The sequence below is a fragment of the Equus asinus genome, chromosome 21 (genome assembly GCF_041296235.1).
Source record: "Equus asinus isolate D_3611 breed Donkey chromosome 21, EquAss-T2T_v2, whole genome shotgun sequence".
NCBI lineage: Eukaryota > Metazoa > Chordata > Mammalia > Perissodactyla > Equidae > Equus > Equus asinus.
The window spans coordinates 77,362,730-77,384,145 of record NC_091810.1 but is presented as its reverse complement, the minus strand read 5'-3'; the positions used below and the strand labels follow the sequence as shown (position 1 = coordinate 77,384,145).

General features: G+C 36.7%; 2 protein-coding genes across 9 annotated transcripts in view; both read right to left on the bottom strand.

Annotated features, from left to right (window-relative positions):
* Window positions 1-21,416, bottom strand: part of ANKRD28 (ankyrin repeat domain 28) — a 198,854-nt gene that overhangs the window by 123,874 nt on the left and 53,564 nt on the right. For 3 of the 8 annotated variants that reach the window (XM_044755166.2, XM_070493118.1, XM_070493119.1), the window contains one exon: window positions 8,853-8,925. The exons of the other annotated variants lie outside the window; for them this stretch is intronic. In XM_044755166.2, the coding sequence (XP_044611101.1) occupies window positions 8,853-8,870 (18 nt within the window). In that variant the 5' untranslated portion in view covers window positions 8,871-8,925. The remainder of the gene's footprint in view (window positions 1-8,852; window positions 8,926-21,416) is intronic. 8 annotated transcript variants of the gene reach the window in all.
* LOC123279446 (prothymosin alpha-like) lies at window positions 19,781-20,560 on the bottom strand (the record flags this gene model as incomplete). The annotated part of the gene is made up of 1 exon (XM_044754774.2): window positions 19,781-20,560. A coding segment is annotated over one exon (534 nt), but the record flags the coding sequence as incomplete, so codon positions are not given.

Genomic DNA, 21,416 nt, shown 5'->3' with positions numbered 1-21,416 from the left:
GATAATGTTGAAAAGGCATAGGAATGAATGTTTAGCAATTGAAAGTAATGGGTTGTGAGGGATAGGTTGGATAGTAACAGAATTACAGAACCGAAGGCAGTTTCAGTAGAGGAGACAAGTTGGGGGGTTTTGGTCATTAGAATATGTGGTTAGAGCCAAGTGGAGAGGATCACTGGTGTGGAGGTTGTTAAATTGTGAAGTATGATGTTCAAGATGTCATCTACAAAGAAAGGAAATCAGCTAGATAACTGAGACAACTATGATCCAGATACAGAAATCGGGAGTGAGATTTGATAGACAACAGTGACAAGAAATAGAAGGGTCATCTAGCCAGATGGCATGTGCCTCGAAAGAAGGAAGGTTTGTATAGGTAGGTAAACTAGTGCCATTTTAATAGCTATAGCAGGGGCTAGAAGAATGCTGACTCTGCTCCCCTCTCTCCTCCCAAAACACACACACACACACACACACACACACACACACACACACTCTCCTAAGATATACTGGCTGTGAGCAAAGGAACAGTTAACACTTGAGAAGACCTCTGGAGAAGCATGTACTTATGAAAACATTTAGTTTCATTAAGATAGGAGATAGAACGGGCTTTCTGGGAAGAATATAGCTTCAAGAGTTATATATGAGAACTTAAGGCCTAAATCAGTATTTAAATGACTGTTTCCAGACTTGACTCTTGAGAGAAATAATTCCTTCCTTTGAAAAGTATGCAAGGAAAAAATTTTAACAAGCCAAATATATGTAAACTACTATACAAGTAGTTTTCTAGAATATACCCAATACGCCAAAACTAAGGGAGAAACGGAAAAAACTTACTCTGTTGTCAAGTACGTAGTACTGCATTTAAGCAATATTTTTAAAAGTTAGATTTTCTTCAAAATTTGATTATCTCAAGAAGTAGCTTGAAATTAAAAAATATTTATCACTCAGACTGGATTGAAAGCCAGACTGAATCAGTTTTTTTAAGCTGTGTTACTTTCAAATATCCTATTTGATCTGTCTGTTATTACTATAATTTTTGGCTGGGAATTATGTTAACTAGCAGCATCTCTGGCCTGTGACTTATGTCTTACCAGGCTCAGAATAAACACATTCTCTGAAATATAAGCACATTATTATTATTATTGTTATTATTATTATTATTTTGGAGGAAGATCAGCTCTGAGCTAACTACTGCCAATCCTCCTCTTTTTGCTGAGGAAGACTGGCCCTGAGCTAATATCCATGCCCATCTTCCTCTACTTTATACGTGGGACGCCTACCACAGCATGGCTTTTGCCAAGCAGTGCCATGTCCGCACCCAGGATACGAACTGGCAAACCCCGAGCCGCCAAGAAGCGGAACATGCGAACTTAAACGCTGCACCACCGGGCCGGCCCCTATAAGCACATTATTACCTGCATAATTAGCAATCTTTCAGCAACTGTATCAAAGACCACTTAGGCTCAATATTACAAATTAGCAGAGAGTAAAATTTTCATTTTAAACTAGCTGAATTTCTGTCTTTCTTTAAAAAAGATTGCGGAAAGGTTATCTTCAATTCATGCTGGTTTCTGCAATGTGGTAACATTGGGGCAAATGCAGTACAAAGTTACTGCACTTTAAAAGCTGAAGGGAGAAAATGTTCAATTTAAAAAGAAGTTGCTATGGTTACCCAATGTTTACCTTTATAAGCAATAATTTACATGCGACGTCCAAGGAATTCCCACAAGTGCAGTAAGAACAGTAGCTGAAGTATACACTAGTTATTTCACACACAAACTGGAACTGCATATGCCACTTCCATTTCAAAGTAACTATCATTTGGGAAATACTAAAGAAAAATGATTCACATCTTTCCAAACCGTAGAAGGGTGGAGACAAAAATACCAAATGTAACTATTTTAAAATTCAAGTGATGACTCAGATAGTTTAGAACATTTTCATATTCTTTCGTTCCCTTTATTAGAGTGCTATCTAAAATTTTATAAAGTAGTGTCTATTGTTGAAAGAAGGAAAGGGTGTTTCTAATGTGTTTCAGGCATGGAACTCCTTTTGCATAAGTAGATTTTCATGTCCTTGATAAACTTGTAAAAAGCCATGATTATACTTAACATTACTCCAGAGTAAAACAATGTTAATTCCTTTAGATGTAGCCAATTTTTAACTTCTTAAATGGAAAGAAGAGGCCTCTATCAGAATTGATAACTAGCTCATTCTTAACTAACTGGATGGTTAAACCTGCTATCAGTTACTGTATTACAGAAATTTTTTTGTCTGTCTTGTTCAGTCAGAATATTCAGTATTGCGAGAATACCTACAAAACTTCTGACCTCAATATAATTCTAATGTGACCTTATAATTATGAGGCTCCTCATTACATCTTAATGGGCCTTCCAGCAAGCATCTACTTTTCTGCATAAGAGACGATCTTGATATTAGAGCTAGCCTAAGCTACAAAAAAATAGAATGTTATAATCAACTGGCTTAAACAATAAAGAGACCTATTGTCCTTAACAAGAAATGAAATAAGGTAGCTCTGAAATGACTGACTCAGTTATTCAATGCTATCACATAGAACACCTATGCTTCTCCCAGCTTTTCTCTGTGAGACTCAGCATGGACCTTAGGATAATTCCCTTCATAGTCACAAGATACCTGCCATACTTCACGGCATCATATCAGACACATTTTGTTGTCTAGGAGAAGGGAGAGTGAGTTTCCTTCTATGTCTCCTTATTTTAGGTGCAAGGAAGACTTTACTAGGAGCTACCTAAGCTGACTTTCCAAGACATGTGACCAGACGTGGCTCACAAGTTCCTTGCCAAACAAATCACTACCAGGCACAGCAGTATTACTATGACTAGCTTACACTATTAGGGATTTCTCCAAGTCATGTAGGATAGAGGTGGGTACCCAAACAAAAATGGGGCGCTGCAGGGAAGGAAGCAAGTAATAGCCGGTGAGTAGACAACCAACAGTATGCTATGCACTACGCAGAAAAATTAAATCTTAGCATTTTATTTCAACAGTTTAATTTCCCCACCATTACGAATTAATCACAACACACTAGTACTCGACGATACTTTGAGGGCTCTAGAGATTTATTTTTAAAAGGGAAAAAAAATGTCATCAGTAATTTATCTTAAAACAGACTAAAGGCAATCAATCTATAAACGCTACTGACAAAAGAGAATAGTATGCTTTAGAACATGAAATAGTAAAACAAACTTTAATTTTGACCAGTTAAAATGAAAGTTTTATCTCAGAAATGTTTCTTATTAATCTCACTTTTCTCGCCCAGGAAAAGTAAGGCTAATTACTAGATAGGTCAAACCGCATCTAGAGTAATGAGAGTGGAAGACATTCAAAGAGGGTGCCAGGATAACGGTGTCTAAAAACCATGTCCTAAGTATCAATGAAGCGAAAGGTGTTTTGTCTGAAAAGGGGTCAGGGAGAATATGATAGCTTTAAAATATCTGAAGTGCTGTCATTGTGAAGAGAGACCAAACTGCATAGTTCCAGAGAGAAGAACTAGGATCAATGAACAATAACAAGCAGGAAGATAAAATCTGGTTCAAAATAAATAGTACTTTTGATAGCATTATTATATCTGAATGTGGAACAAGGCTGGCTGCCCATATGGAGCAGGAATGAATATCCCAGGTAACTTGAAGACCTATGATGGTTCTAGGCACTTTATGTATACTCAGTTGTCATAACATGCCTGCAAAGTAGTTTTTAATCCCGATTTCACAGATAAAAATCTGGTCTAGACAAGTTAAACACTGGAAATTACACGGCCAAGAAGTGGAGAAAACTGGATTCTAACCCAGGCCCATCTGTCTCCAAAGCCTGGCTCTTCTCACATATCACACATGTAAGAGAAGTTAAATTAGCAGTTAAGGAAGTAAATGGGATTTCTGAATTGGTGAGAACCAAGTATCATCTGATTTGAAGTCCCTTCCAAAATTAACATGCCAGAAACAAAAAGCATTACTGCCTTCCATTTATATCAGTACGTCCTAGGTTAAGAATGCTTTCACATCTATTCTCACACTGGTTCCTCACAGCTACGCTTTAAGGTTAAGTAAGCTAAGGAGGCATTATCTTTCGTCATTCTACCTCAGAGAGTAAGAGGATGACAACAATGAATTCTTTCAACTTCCTTCTAATTTACATCCAAACATATTTGTATTTTCAATTTCTTCCTTCTGATCTTTCATTCATTCAGTAGTGATTTATTAGAAACTTCTTACATGCCAGGTACCAAACCTCAAGGACTTCGTAGTCTTATGGGAAAAGCTTACAGTCACAGAGGAAAAGTAAGTTTATTCAAAAATATTTCCATCTTCTTATAGATCTTACTTTATCCATTCTGATTCCTTTTTAATGTCACTTTGATTTATTCCTCCTTGCTGTCTCTGTTCCTTCCTCTTGGCCTACAAAAAACTTCTCTGCCTCCCTAAAGAGCTACCACTCCATTTCTTACTTATTTCACCCTACTGCAATCTGACTTCCATACTCATCACTCAACTGAACCGCTCTAAGGTCACAATGATAACCTACTGCAAAATCTTCATTTTTCCCCAACTACTCTACAATACTAGACATCAATCATCTTTATTAAACTTTCTCCTTGCTACTTCCATAAAATTTTCACATATTTTTCTAAACCTTCTTTTCTAGCCCCTTTCACTTGGCTTTTCTTCTACCAGTCACGCTTAAATATTGGCTTTCCTTTCAGCCCACTTCTCTTTCTCCCAGTCTACAATCTCTTTCCGGACAATCTCATCTATTTCTATAATATCAGCCATCATCTATGCGATACTTTCAAGTGTTTATTTCGACTCCTAACCTCCAGACACAACTTCCGAATGCTCAATGGGCCATTTTACCTGCATATTCCAAATTATCTCAGACTCAGCTTATCAAACTTCAACTTATCATCTCTACTCTACTCCCCCAAAGTGCTCTTTTTCTGAAATTCCCAGGTTGGCTAACAGTAATGGCATCACCATGTACACAGTAGCCCAGAATACAAAAAAGCTTATCTAGAAGCCTTCTTTTATTTCATCTCCCAGTTCTAGTTAGTCACCAAGTTCCAGGCATTTTATTTAAAATGTTCCTGGATTGTCTTCCCTCATAGTGACCTAATTCAGATCTACTTCAGTCCTCACCTAAGTTATCAAAACCATCTCCTAACTAATGTCTCAACTCTCGGCTTTCCTTTCTCCAAGCTCTATTCATCCTTGTAGTAGACTTAGGTTCTTTCACAAGAATCCCTTCCTTTACAGAGTGTATCTATCTGGTCCAGAGATACATAAGAGACCCAGGACTGGCCAGAGTACCATCTACTCCTTGCCACATGCATAGTTCAAACTTTTACTGAGGCATCATTGATAACAAAACATTAAAAACAACCTAAATGGTGAACAATGATTTAAAACACAGTCTATACCACACAATGAAACAATGATATTTAGAAACCAAATTTTTAAAGAATTTTTTAAAACGTGGGACAATATTCATAAAAACGTTAAGTGGAACATAACATTATGTATGATTCTAATTATGTAAATAATGAAGATCAGAAAGATTTTTTTTAAAAAAGCAGGAACAGGAGACTAGTTAGATCAGTGGCAGGATTATGGGTAATTTGTTCTTTCCTTCATATGTTCACATATTTGTTTTCTTCTGAGTAACATTCCTCCTTAGTCATGACTTGCTAAAGTCAATCACTACTTTACAGGTAAGAAAAATAAATCCTAGAGGGGTTAAATGACACAAGTTCACACTCCAATGTGAAGTAATAAGAGTTAAGACCAAAACTTGAGCAATGCTTAAGTGCAGACTCACTGTTAAGAAACAAACCTGCAAAGCCAAAGCCATTTAGCCCACAGCTCCAGAGAACGTACAATAGCTGGGCAGTGAATGTAGACCAAGACTGTCGAAACTTTAAACTTGCTGAGCTACAACAATCTCTAAGTTCATACCTTAAAAGCTATCAAATAGCGAGTGAAGAGCAGGCTACAAGAAGGGGTAATTTAAGATGCTTGCTTTTATAACTTTGTGTTTATATAAATAATCCTACAAAGAAGAAAAGGAAATAATGACACACTGGATTACAGAAAAAAGGCCTCAGACAAAGTTGTTTAGAGACACTGATATTCTAGAGCCTGTGCTTACTTTGCTTTTTTTTTTTCCTTTTTGAGGAAGACTAGACCTGAGCTAACATCTGCTGCCAATCCTCTTCTTTTTGCTGAGGAAGACTGGCCCTGAGCTAACATCTGTGCCCATTTTCCTCTACTCTATATGGGGGACACCTGCCACAGCATGGCTTGATAAACAGTGGGTAGGTCTGTGCCCGGGATCTGAACTGGCAAATGCCAGACTGCAGAAGCAGAACATAGCAAATTTAACTGCTATGCTACCGGGCTGGCCCCTTATTTTGAAGTGAATGCTTTATTACATGAGATTATTATTTCCCTAAATTTGGATCTCCCCAACATTGTTCGATCCCAGGTAAACTCTATAGATCTAAGTATTCAAATTCATTCAAGCAGGATAACTGTCAAAAAGTAATTTGGGGGGTTGGCCCCGTGGCCAAGTGGTTAAGTTCTCACGCTCCGCTGCAGGTGGTCCACTGTTTCGTTGGTTCAAATCCTGGGTGCGGACATGGCACTGCTCATCAAACCACGCTGAGGCAGCGTCCCACATGCCACAACTAGAAGGACCCACAACGAAGAATATACAACTATGTACCGGGGGGCTTTGGGGAGAAAAAGGAAAAAAATAAAATCTTAAAAAAAAAAGTAATTTTGTAACCAATAAAAGAATCTGGACATATAATATTTGTGGAATAAAAGGCTACAAGGAAAGGAGTGTGGACGGCTACTAGACAAGAGAAAAAGATGAAATGATCACCAAGGGTAATTTTAAAAGCCTGAGGTATCTGTGTTTTTTTTAACATTACAAATTAAGAAATTGTGTTTTATTTAGATGGCATTTAAATTACAGTACCATCTAAAATCAAAGCATCTAAAATGTTTCTAAGGTAGTGGACTGAAGATCAGAAAATATAGTCAGGTATAGCTCTTAACCATTTCATACAAAATAATTTATCTTTTTAAAAATAATTAGATTACATATCATATCATAAATGATAGTTATGGTTCACTAGTTTTAATATGCCTATCTTTATGACAAACTATTATCACTACCTTAATTTCATTGTTCTTTATGATGAATTTTAAAATAATTCCTTATGTAAATTTAGAAAGTTCGCAAAAACCAAGGCAAAAGCACCATCCAGTGGTAAAAGATTAAAATTACAACTTATACAATGATCACTTGGCACAAGTAGTTAAATTTGTGACTCTGCAGGGTCTCTAAAACACATTACCAGGAAACAAAAAATAAATGGGCTATGTGATATTCACGATGTCTGCTATTGTTACGATTCTCTCAATCAAATTTTATCCTTATTATCTTCAGTTTGACATTTTTTTCTTTTTCTGACTTGCCCACCCATTACCCAAATGCTTGACTGAATTAGGACAGAAGTATTACAAGATTCAACTAAAGCCTTTATTGAGCCAGAAGTGAGAAAACAGTTTATAAAGAACAGAAATAAGGTGTGTGAGGGATGAATTTCCAACGGAATTCTAGTGGGCAAGAGCCATTCCAAGGAACACAAATGAGGGTCATCTCATGTACTTTTTTCTAAGTGATAATTTGGTAGATAATCCTGAAAGCTCAGGTAAAGACTCACAATTGGTTAATTCGAACAGAATTCAGAATTCCTAAAGAGAATATGAATCCCAAAAGTGACTGAAATTATCGCAATTTGAAGAACACAACCTAATAAATAATTAATAATAATGTCTTCCCAATAATCTGCTCCTTGCTACCAGAATATAGATGGATAAAAGCTTTCAGCTTCCAACAAAACAGCTTTCTAATCACCTCCTCTTCTTTAAAGAAAAATAAAAAGTTCAATCTAACTAAGAAAAAATTATAACAAATACCCACTAAGAGTGATTTTTTGTTTTAAAACAACTTTTCATCAAGTCTACTTAATATCAAATGATATTACTGTTTGGATTATAAAATATTTAACAGAAAGTACACCAAGCTGCAGCTAAGTCATGGTAAAGAAGCCAATTACTGGGCTATAGCTTCTTCCTTTCTACAGTATCTTTCAGTATGTTTGAATTTCACAAAAGATGACTAACAAACAATGCCAATGATATCAAACTAGCTTATATTGTCTTCACTAGTGCCTTCAGTCTAACACCTCTAGGTTTAATGAGATTTTTTAACTACTTTTACTAAAAACACAGGAGTCATTCACATAATTAAGGTTCCCCAGTGATTACTGAATGGCTGGTAATGCTTACTGTGTGCACCACAAACATGTAACATTTTAGAAAATGAGCTATGAGCAAGGTGATGCATACAGCTGGACAAGAGAAAGATGAAAACATCTAGTAATCTGTTAGTTTTTCAGGATAAAATAAAACTAACTGCAGTATTATTATTTTCAGCTATTTGATATTCTCTTCTCCAAACTATAACACAGAGATCTTAAATTAGATTTTTAAGCTCCTCCACTGAAAATCTATTTGAATTATTAAGTAAGTTGCTATACTAAGTTTTCCACCCACACAGGGCCCCACTACACTTATAAACAAGATGTCTACAACAAAAGATTTTGGCTGACACCAAGTATTTATTCATATACAGTTGTGTATAAAAGCTAAGTTTAAGTTATCAAGAGGCATAAACAGCAACAAACTAAGGAATTACAAGAGCTGCCTATACTAATGCAGAGAGACTACTGGAAAACAACCTACCATAATAGGAATTCCCATACTATTTTCCTCTGGTGGAAGCAGTAGTTGTATTGTTTCAATTCCAATCTCAGGCCTGTAGTAGAAAACAGATATCAAAAGCAAGAATATGCTGACCCTACAAATGAAGGGCTATGTTATAAAAATAACTAGTACCTTAATAAAACAGTGAATTATTAGATAATCTTCAAAATCTTACTTATTCAGAACTTAGTTTTACCTTTCTATCAAGAAAGAAAACTATTAATCTGTGTAAAAAGACAGAGTTTTTTAAAGATTTTCTTTATATATGAACCAATCCTTATTGGATTCTCATAAACACAAAAAGTGTAGCTTGATTCTTAGAATCACTAACAAGAAGATATTCTCATTAATCAAAAAAAAAAGAAAAAGAAAAAGAACTATTCAAATATATTCACTATAACATAATGAAATAATTCCATGGTGATGTCTTAATCTAAGAAACTGTCTATAAAGTACAAAATCTTCAATCTATAGAATTTCTGAATATTTAAAACATGTTGTTTTTATTTTTTTAAGTATGCTTTTTTGGTGAGGAAGATTGGCCCTGAACTAACATCTGTTGCCAATCTTCCTCTTTTTTTTTTTTTCTTTTCTCCCCAAAGCCCCAGTACACAGTTGTATATTCTAATTATATGTCATTCTAGTTCTTCTATGTGGGATGCTGCCACAGCACAGCTTGATGAGTGGTGCGTAGGTCGGCGCCCAGGATCTGAACCAGCGAATGCCAGGCCGCCGAAGCAGAGAGCACAAACTTAATCACTTGGCCACAGGGCCAGCCCGTTCATTTCAGAAAAACATAAATTTAAGAAATCACAGTAATACCTCCCAAAGATAAACACTGATAATTATTTTCTATATACGTACTTTAAAAAGAATTATGATAAAATATGTACTCTTTAGTAACTTGCTTCTCCCCATATCCTTCCACTTAACAATGTGGACCTTTAACCCATGTCCTTAAATATTCCTCTATACACTTTCAGTGACTATATAACATTATATTCAAAAAGCAATATCTTATTGTACTTAATCAATTTCCTAAGATTGAACATCTGAGTTGCTTGTTTTTTTACTCTTATATAATAATTTTTCCAGGATCATATTCCAACAGTTATTTGTAGTAAAATGGCTTGTCTTCAAATAAATAAAATTAAGCCTAAAATATTTTAGAGTCATAATTCTCAGGTGCAATTACCTAGAAAGAGCAAATGCCAGAATTAAATTTCGTGTATAAAAGTATGCTATCAACCACATTTTTTATTAGTCTGAAAGAATCATCAGTTTTTATCATCTTTGTTATGATGATTACTGCTATGTTCTAATATGCCTTTCTACTATGTTAGAAGAAGACAGAAACCATCCTATCCACTCTGGTAGAAGGTTAGCTACAGTTCTAAGTGTACTAAAATTTATTATTTTTCCTCTTGTCAAAACTCTTTATGAACAAATTAACCTTGTCAAAAAAATATTAAAGCAGCATTACTTTTACTATGTCTTCTACCCTACCAATGTAACAGCCATAGTAATATTATTAATTTGCCATTTGGTGGCAGCAAATACAAAAGAAAGGAAATTTCCTCAGTACTTCTACCTACTGTATTACTACCAATACAAAAGTAGTCTTCCCTGAGTCATGTATTTTAAACAAGAGTTTCAAATGAAAGATAATGCTTTATAGGTTTTAATAGTAATATTTTAAACTTAATAGTCAAGCTCCAAACAATATCACGAGCAAATTCCTGACTGACTGAAAATAACAGCCTTCTGTTACTACAGCAATTACCAACACAATTTAATTGCCTCAAAAACTATGTGACACTTTTGATGCTTATCAAGCAACACGCTATTGCAATCACTTTCATTTGTACTAATATTTACATCTCATGTAAAAATTATTTGCTTACTCTAACCAAATCCAGCTGGCTTAGCCTCCCAACCCCAAGAACATCTACTCAATAATCATTTGTTAATAACTACTTATGTGCTAATAAGTACAAGGAATACAGCAATAAACAGAGAAATAACTTCTGGCCTCACAAAGCTTACACAAAATCTCTTATATATTCCTTTTCCCAAACTTGTAATACAGGGTAGTAAAGACCAGCTTGAGAGTCTAAATATTATACAAATATATATAATACAAAAATCGTACAGTTTCCCTGCACAAATAATTTACAACTTAAAAAACTACACAAAAACATCAGAGTAAGGAAATGCAACAGATTTATTTTTTGTATTATGACTGCCTTAATGTCTTTCTCTTCTTTTGAAATATCAAGTTAATTCAAAAGGAAAAATGTTTAGTGCCCTTAATTTACTACTTTGTTTATCCAACCCACAAGATACTAAGAGACTGAAATAATCAAAAGTTATATCATGGGGCTGGCCCCGTGGCAGAGTGGTTAAGTTCACACACTCCGCTTCGGCGGTCCATGGTTTCACCGGTACGGATCCTGGATGCGGACATGGCACTGCTCACTAGGCCATGGGAGGCGGCGTCCCACATGCCACAACTAGAAGGACCCACAACTAAAATATACAACTATGTACTGAGGGAATTTGGGAAGAAGAAGAAGAAAGAAAAGAAGATAACTGGCAACAGTTGTTAGCTCAGGTGCCAATTTTTAAAAAAATAAAATAGTTATATCAAACTGAAAAATGAATGTAGAGTATCTTTTTCACATAAAATTATTACACAGCAAACTATGTCAAACTTCTCAGTAACTTATTTGTAGAAATCACTGCCAAAGTGTCTTATATACAGTCCAAGACATTGAGAAGTATGAGGCTAGGTTCATGAATGGATTCAAACTGAGACTAAACTTGTGCATACACTGGCAGATTAACCAGAGTAAACACATCTGAATACAGTAAAGACCCAGTCTCTACAAGGTGAGCATCTCCTTCAAGGGCAGAGGCTGTATCTCATTTACATCAGTATATCCAGTTCTATGGCTTTGCTTATTATTAGCAGCCAAGAGTGATGAACAATTTGTCATGCGTGGACATTTCTCACGGTGATGACTGGATCTTGTCAGCAGAATAGAGTTTTCACTTTATTTTCCTGTTTTTCTGTTTTGGTTCCAACTAGATACAAGATTTTACAAGTTAAAGATTAACATCGGCAAGTTCATATGTTCCAACCTAATACCAATTATTCACAACGTAAGTTCCCTGAGGATAGACAACATTTCTTATTCCCCTCAAAATGCTCATCTTCTAGAAAGGGAGAACGATAAGTAAAAACTAAACAGCAAAACAGTGCAATAGTGCTTTGATATTAGTTCGTGTGTGTGTTTTGTGTGTGTTTGTGAGAGGGGGCCAGAGACATACATACATATAGCACATTAATGCTATCAGGAAAACTGGAAGCCATCTGGAAAATAAAATTAAATAGGATTCCTTTGCTAATTGATCACTATGTACCGAGATGTATGTATTTAAAGAAAGATAAAAGTACTAGGAGACTACTGACTGATTTCTCCCTTAGATGGGAAACAAGGCAGGGATGTCTGTTGTCACCACCCCTATTCAGTATCACATTGGAAGTCTTAGTCACTGTAATAGGGTTTTAACAAGAAATAAAAGGCACACAATTTGGAAAGAAAGAAAACTGCCTGGAATAGCAGAAAACATGATTGTCTACATAGAAAATCCCATAGAATCACCAAAAATGTTCCCAGAACTAATAAGTTTAGCAAAGTCACAGAATACAATTATATTTCTATATACTACCAATGAACTAGAAATCAAAATTTTAAAAGCAGTACCATTTATATTAGAATCCTCAAAATTGAAACACTAAGGTATAAACTTAACAAGATACGTGCAGAATCTGTATGCTAAAAACTATGAAATACTGATAAAGGAAATCAAAGATATAAATAAATGAATAGAGATACCACATACATGACTTGGAAGACTCAATATTGTTAAAATATCAATTCCTCCTCATTTAATCTACAGCTTCAATGCAATCCCAATCAAAGTCTCAGTGGTATTTGTAGAAATGAATAAGCTGATTCAAAAATTTATACAAAAAGGCAAAGGAACTAGAAGAGCCAAAACAATTTTTAAAAAGACTGAGGCTGGAGGATTCACACTACTAGGAAGCTACAGTAATCAAGACATTACGATACTGGAAGGAGGACAGACATATGGATCTGATGGAATGGAACAGAAGAGACCAGAAATAGATCCAGACATACATGGTCAATTGACTGTTTTTTTTGATGAGGAAGACTGGCCCTGATCTAACATGTCTTGCCAATCTTCCTCTTTTTGCTTGAGGAAAATTGTCCCTGAGCTAACATCTGTGCCACTTTTCCTCTATTTTGTTTGTGGGACACTACCACAGCATGGCTTGATGAGCAGTGTGTAGGTCCATGCCTGGGATCCTAACCCGCAAATCCCAGGCCACTGAAGCAGAGCTTGGGAACTTAACCACTATGCCACCTGGCTAGCCCCAAGTCAACTGATTTTTGACACAGGTGCAAAGGCAATTCAACAAAGAAAACATAATCTTTCCAACAAATGATCTGGAACAACTGGATAATCCATTTGGAAAAAAAAGAAAGAACTTAGACCTCTACCTAACATCACACATAATAATTAATTCAAAATGGATCATAGACCTAAATGTATAATCTCAAATTATAAAATTTCTAGAAGAAAATAGAGGAGGAAATCTTTGTGACCTTAGAGTAGACAAAAATTTCTTAGAGACAATATCAAAAGTACAATCCATAGATAAAAATACTGATTTTTATTAAAATTTATCAAAATAATTTCCACTCTTTGAAAGAAATCATTAAGAGAATGAAAATATAAGCCATGGACTGAGAGAAAATACTTGCAAATCAGATATCTGACAAAGGATTTATATCCAGAATAAATAAAGAACTTGTATAACTTATTAATAGGAAAGCCTAATTTTTCAAATGGGCAAAAGACGTAAACAGTTTGACACTTCACCAAAGAATGCATACAAACATGAAAATATAGAGACGTTAATCATTACAACAATACAAATTAAAGCACAATGAGACACTATTACACACCTAGTAGAATGACTTTTTAAAAAAACTGACAGTACCAAAAGCTGGAGAGGATGCAGAGCAACTGGCATTCTCATACCCTGCTGGTCAGAATGTTTTGGAAAACAATTTGGCAGTTTCTTATAGTTACACATACAATTAATGTATATAACCCAACAACCCTAGTCCTAGGTATTAACCCAAGAAAATAAAAACATGCTCAAAAAACATCTCCACAGGAATATTTATACTGGCTTTATTCATAACCTCCAAACCCTGAAAATAACCCAAACATCCCTCAACTAGAGAACAGATTCCATAAATGAACTGTGGTAAATCTATGTAACAGAATATGACTCAGTAATAGAGAAGGAACCAATCCATAAGTGAACAAACCAACAACATGGACAAATCTTAGATTATGATAACTGAAAGACTACACACTGAATGATTCTGTTTCTTATGACATTCTGCAAATGGCAAAACCTTAAGGAGAGAAAAGAGATAAGTAGTTGCTAAGAGCTGGGGACCTGGGGAGGGGATGAATAGACAGGGGCACAAAAGAATTTTTAAGGGTGATGGACGTGTTCTATATCTTGATTGTGGTGGTCATTACATGGCTGTACGCGTTGGTAAAAATCCACAGAACTGTGCACTAAAAAGAGTAAATTTTACTATATCTAAATTAGACTTTAATAAAAATAGAGAAAAGTATAAAAGCACTAGAAGAAGCCACACAACAGTTTTAAAACAACAATATAATAGGGGAGACACAAAAATTTAGAAGACAAAAAATTAATAAATTTAATCATCTAAAATATTAAATTTCTACATTGAAAAAAAGTAACTACAAAATGAAACAAATGACATAATCCACTATAAAAACAGGAAAAGAATAAAAACAAGCAATTCATAGAAAAAGAAACACAAAGGTATCTTAAACATATAAAAAGATGCTCGCCCTTGTAAGAGAAATTCAAATTAAAACTACATGGACAAACCACTGTTCATCTCTCAAACTGGCAAAGATCAAGTGGTCTGAAACTGTATAGGTCCTGGAGTGAATGAAGTATTAATACTATCTTTGTAGGAGAGAAATTTGCCAGTATCTAGCAAATTGTGAATGCATATTCTACTGATATAGAAATATATTTCCAGGATACATTTTTAAGTGAACAAAGCAAGTCACATTATATCTATACAGTATGCCACCTTTTGTGTGAGAAAGAGAGAAAAAGAAGGTATATTTGTACTTGTTTTTATTTGTATATAGAAACATTTAATGACACGGGAAACATACATTTTATTTGTTTGGAGTGGGCTGCACAAATTTTACTTATGGGATGCAGAGTCGGGGAAAGACTTCTCAAGTAAAGTTTTATCTGGTTTTGATTATTGAATCATGTGAAATTGGGAAAAAATGGGGAAGGAGGAAAGGAATTTACCCTACAGTTGATATATTTGCACATGAACTAAGTGATATATGTAGGTGTTATATAATAAAGAATTTGTGTGGTCTTTGTCCTGGGTACCTGAGAGCTTCTAAATCCTTGGAATTTCCTGAGTAACAGCAGTGTCTTTCTTATTCATGGTTAGCCCCTAAAATGGTATCAGGGTTTATGCTAATAATGTGACTCATGGTACCCCCCTAGATTGATCCAGACTGGGGCTGGCCGTGCTAGAGAGAACAACCCTGTGATAAGAGGGTTGGGCTGTGAGTCACGTGATATTAGCCTGACTGCCTGACCACCTGAACTCTGGGGAAGGGAGAAGGGCTAGAAAATGAGGTTAATCATGTGGCCAATGACTCAATCCATCAAACATACAAATTGAATCCCCAATAAATAATCCTGACACTGAAACTTAGTTGAGCATCACATTGAGGACATGGAAACTTCGAGTTTGGGACCCTCTCAGATCTCACCTTACGCGTCTCTCCCTTTCACTGGTTTGGATTTCTATCCTTTTGCTATTAAAAAACTATAATCATGAGCGTTTTTCTGAGTTCTGGGAGTCGTTCTAGCAAATTATCAAACCTGGGGTGTTGGTAGGAAGCTCCAAACTTATACCCAGTTGGTCAGAAGTGTAGGTGGCCTGGGAACCCCAGAGCTGCAGCTGGTTTCTGAAGTGAGGAGATTCCTGTGGAGGACCATGCCCTTAACTTGTAAAGTCCGCAGAACTGCACTGCAGTCAGTGGTAATCCATTGCAGCATTGTTTGCATTAGCAAAAGAACAACCTAGATATCAATGGGGAACAGGGTATACAACAGTAAAATGCTAAACAGCCACAAGCAATGAAAAAATTCTTTAAGTATTGATGGGGAATGAACTCAAGATAATGAAGGTAGAGACGGCAAATAAGATGTGTCCACACAAATAATCCATAACCAATCTATAAACCAAAATTGGCGTGAGTTTATTACGAGTTAGATCTCAGAACTAGCGGAGGGCCTTTCTTCACCAAGGAAGGAAGAGCATAGAAGTGAGACGTTCAGAGTGGTTATATACCATCTTGGAACAAAGAGCATACATTAAACACACCCAGGATACATTTTCATCAAAATTTCAAAGAGGTATTCAGTTGCAAATTGGCAGGTCAACATGACTGTGATGTCAGGAAAGGGACTAATCCAGGCATTACCAATAGGGCATAGGAGGGGAATTATGCATTTTTATCTTAAGAGAGTGCTTCTTTCTTTTAATGGTTGAGCAGATGTACAACGAATGTTTGACAGGCCCTAAGTCAGGCTTTTTAGTTTAAGTTGAATCAGTTTGGAACTCAAATAGTTACCCCATATATCTCAGTATGTGAAAATCTCTTGCCAGATGCATAACAGTGTGTCTAATGCACTAACTGCCTATTGCGTATAAGGTGGAGAGTAACAGAGATATTTGTTTATATAATCATAAAATCTCTAAGGACAAATAAGAAAATAATATCGGTCAGCTATAGTAAGGGAAACCAGTTGACTTGGGTGTGATGTGCCCAGAGGTGGAAGAGAAAATTTTTATGCTATACCCTTTGTATTCCTTTTAAATTATGAACCATACAATTGCCTGTTAAAATTAAATTTGAAAAGCTATACAGACGAATCAGATGCATACCAATGATAAGAATTACTTAAAACAATGCTTTGCTCAAAAAATATGTGAAGTACATGAAGATAGATTTATTTTACTCTGCCAGCGTGTGTGCCTCCAACTCAAAGATTGACAAACCAATTAAACTAGAAATGTCTGGAGCTAGAGCCTGGAGACCTATACTTTCTTTTTGGTTTTGGTGAATCTGTGCCAATCTTCCTCTAAGACTGAAGCTGAACTAACATCTCTGCCAATCTTCCTCTATTTTATACGTTGGATGCCGCCACAGCATGGCTTGATGAGTAACATGTAGGTCTGTGCCAGGGATCTGAACCCATGAACCCTAGGCTGCTGAAGCGGAGCGCACACATTTAACCACTATGCCACTGGGCAGGCCTGGAGATCTATACTTCTAGTGATTCTACTTCAGAGCCAAGGTGTTGAACTACCATAGGACATGATTACTACGTGCAAAGCATTGTGCTAGCCAAACCAAGGTGATACAATAAAAATATTCCCTGCATATCTACCCAAACAGTTTGAAATCAACAATCCAAAGTAACATATGACACCTATGTTCTTGCAGCACTATTCACAATAACCAAGACCTGGAAACAATCCAAGTGCCCATTGATTGATGACTAGATAAAGATGATGTGGTATACACACAGACACACAGACACACACACACACACACACACACAAATGGAATACTACTCAGCCATAAAAAAAGACGAATTCATCCCATTTGCAACAACATGGAAGGAACTGGAGGGAATTATGCTAAGCGAAATAAGCCAGACTGAGAAAGACAAACACCAGATGATTTCACTCATATGTGGAATATAAACAAACACATGGACAAAGAAAACAGTTCAGTGGTTACCAGCGGAAGGGGGTGGGTGGGGGGCACAGGAGGTGAAGGGGAGCACTTATGTGGTGACAGTCAAGAAATAATGTGCAGGGGGCCGGCCCAGTGGTGCAGCGGTTAAGTGTGCACGTTCTGCTTCTTGGCTGCCTGGGGTTTGCCAGTTCGGATCCCAGGTGCAGACATGGCACCACTTAGCAAAAGCCATGCTGTGGTAGGTGTCCCACGTATAAAGTAGAGGAAGATGGGCACGGATGTTAGCTCAGGGCCAGTCTTACTCAGCAAAAAGAGGAGGATTGGCAGTAGTTAGCTCAGAGCTGATCTTCCTCCAAAATAATAATAATAATAATAATAATAATAATGTGCTTATATTTCAGAGAATGTGTTTATTCTGAGCCTGGTAAGACATAAGTCACAGGCCAGAGATGCTGCTAGTTAACATAATTCCCAGCCAAAAATTATAGTAATAACAGACAGATCAAATAGGATATTTGAAAGTAACACAGCTTAAAAAAACTGATTCAGTCTGGCTTTCAATCCAGTCTGAGTGATAAATATTTTTTAATTTCAAGCTACTTCTTGAGATAATCAAATTTTGAAGAAAATCTAACTTTTAAAAATATTGCTTAAATGCAGTACTACGTACTTGACAACAGAGTAAGTTTTTTCCGTTTCTCCCTTAGTTTTGGCGTATTGGGTATATTCTAGAAAACTACTTGTATAGTAGTTTACATATATTTGGCTTGTTAAAATTTTTTCCTTGCATACTTTTCAAAGGAAGGAATTATTTCTCTCAAGAGTCAAGTCTGGAAACAGTCATTTAAATACTGATTTAGGCCTTAAGTTCTCATATATAACTCTTGAAGCTATATTCTTCCCAGAAAGCCCGTTCTATCTCCTATCTTAATGAAACTAAATGTTTTCATAAGTACATGCTTCTCCAGAGGTCTTCTCAAGTGTTAACTGTTCCTTTGCTCACAGCCAGTATATCTTAGGAGAGTGTGTGTGTGTGTGTGTGTGTGTGTGTGTGTGTTTTGGGAGGAGAGAGGGGAGCAGAGTCAGCATTCTTCTAGCCCCTGCTATAGCTATTAAAATGGCACTAGTTTACCTACCTATACAAACCTTCCTTCTTTCGAGGCACATGCCATCTGGCTAGATGACCCTTCTATTTCTTGTCACTGTTGTCTATCAAATCTCACTCCCGATTTCTGTATCTGGATCATAGTTGTCTCAGTTATCTAGCTGATTTCCTTTCTTTGTAGATGACATCTTGAACATCATACTTCACAATTTAACAACCTCCACACCAGTGATCCTCTCCACTTGGCTCTAACCACATATTCTAATGACCAAAACCCCCCAACTTGTCTCCTCTACTGAAACTGCCTTCGGTTCTGTAATTCTGTTACTATCCAACCTATCCCTCACAACCCATTACTTTCAATTGCTAAACATTCAGTGTTGGGTCTTGTTCTTTGATCCATCCTCCCACTCTGTGGCTTCTGATTGGAGAGTTCAATCCATTTACATTTACAGTGATTACTGAAATGTGGGGGCCTACCGCTGCCATTATATGTCTTGTTTTCCGGTTCTCTTCAATTTCCTTTGTTTCTCGTCCCATGGTTTAGTCTGTTCTGATGGAGAGCTGCTACTCTCTGTTGTTGTCCTTCTACTTATCTTCTTTGCTCTCGGAATAAGATTGTTTTTTGGTCATTGTTTTTGCTTTTTTGACAAGGTTTTTTTTCTCCTTTGAGATTATAATGAACATGGTCACACCACAAGTAAAGTCAGAAGTAGGAGAGAGGACACTCTGATGGCTAGTTTGGTCATCCGAGATCATTAAAAATGGCTGACCTCTAACAATATGTACAAAAATATAAAACGTAAATAAAAAATACAAACAAATTTTCCTTTTTAAAGTACTTTTAAGAAAAAAAGCAGGGCCTTAGAAGTTTTGGTTCTTTTTTCCTCCCCTGTTGCAAATTCACGTTGTGGTTGTGGTTGGGTGGTGAAGAGCGTGTGTCATCTGCAGGTGGCACTGCCTGCGGTGGGCAGGCGGGTGGACTCTCTACTCGAAGGTGACCACGTTTAGATTCTGAGACCAGAAGTGGAGGGTGAATAGGTCACGGAGGCCTTTTTTTTAAGTTTAACTTTTCCTTTTTTGCTGTCTAGTCATCCTCGTCGGTCTTCTGCTTCTTGGTGTCAACATCGTCGTCCTCGTCATCTTCAGCTGCCCGTTTGCCCGTAGCTGCCTCAGTCTCCTCATCTTCATCTCCATCCTCTTCCTCACCATTGCCTTCCTCCTCCTCTTCCTCCCCACCTTCTTCCTCTTCTTCATCTACCTCATTGTCAGCCTCCTGCTCCCCATTTTCCTCATTAGCATTCCCATTAGCAGGTGCGTCTCTTCCATTCTCTGCCTCCTCCACAACTTCCTTCTTCTCCTTTAAGTCCTTGGTGGTGATCTCGGAGCTGGTGTCCACGGCCGCGTCTGACACGGTGGGGCACACCGGTGATCCGATGCAGCAGATTAAAAAGGCGAGAGTTAGAGGACTCTGGCGACAAAGCTGCCGGAGTCGGCGGCAGCTGAGGTGCACGGCAGAGGTGGCTGCGGCAAGCGGGTGCCGGGTACGGGAACAATGCAAAGATGGCTTTTCAGAGCAGCCAGTCAAAATGTTGGTAATTTTTAAAGCTGGGTAATCAATTCATAGGGGTTCATTAATGTCTTCTCTGTGTGACAAAATTTAAGAACTAAATCACATTAAAAATTTAAAAGTTAAAGAAAATCAATTATATAGTGATATTTCAAAAAGAGAGAATAACGCAATATTAGATTGACACCTCCCTATGATTCTATTCACACATAACACTATCTCAGAAAGAGAAGTTACAAAAAGTTAAAGTGGCTGGGTCCAAATTTAGTCTCTGAACTTTACAGCAACATGTATGTCAGCCAATTTAGGGAATCTAGGAGATGTGATAGATCTAAATCAAGGTTTCTCAAAGTCAGTACTACCAATATTTTAAGCCAGACAATTATTTGTTGTGGAGTCCTGTCCTGTCCACTGTAGGATGTTTAACAGCATCTCTGGTCTCTCCCACTAGATGCCTGTAGCATACCCCCTCTCCAAGTTATGACACCAGAAACATGTCCATGTATTGCCAAATATCCCCTGATCTAAGCACTGATCGAAACTCATGATTTCTTAGAATGGTGAGCTTATTATAAAAAGAAAAAGCGACTTAGTAGTATATTCCTCAAAATCTGCCAAAACAACTTGAGTAAAGCAGCATTAGACCAGCCAGCATCAGACAAGATATTTTCTCCATCTTAATACACTCAAATATCTGAATAGAAATGTGATGTTTTTAAAAATGTAAATATGTACATTTCCTTACTTTTAAACACAACATGCTAAACAAAGTAGGCTTTTTTTTTTAGGAAGACTAGCCCTGAGCTAACTGCTGCCATTCCTCCTCTTTTTGCTGAGGAAGACTGGCCCTGAGCTAACATCCATGCCCATCTTTCTCTATTTTATATGTGGGACGCCTACCACAGCA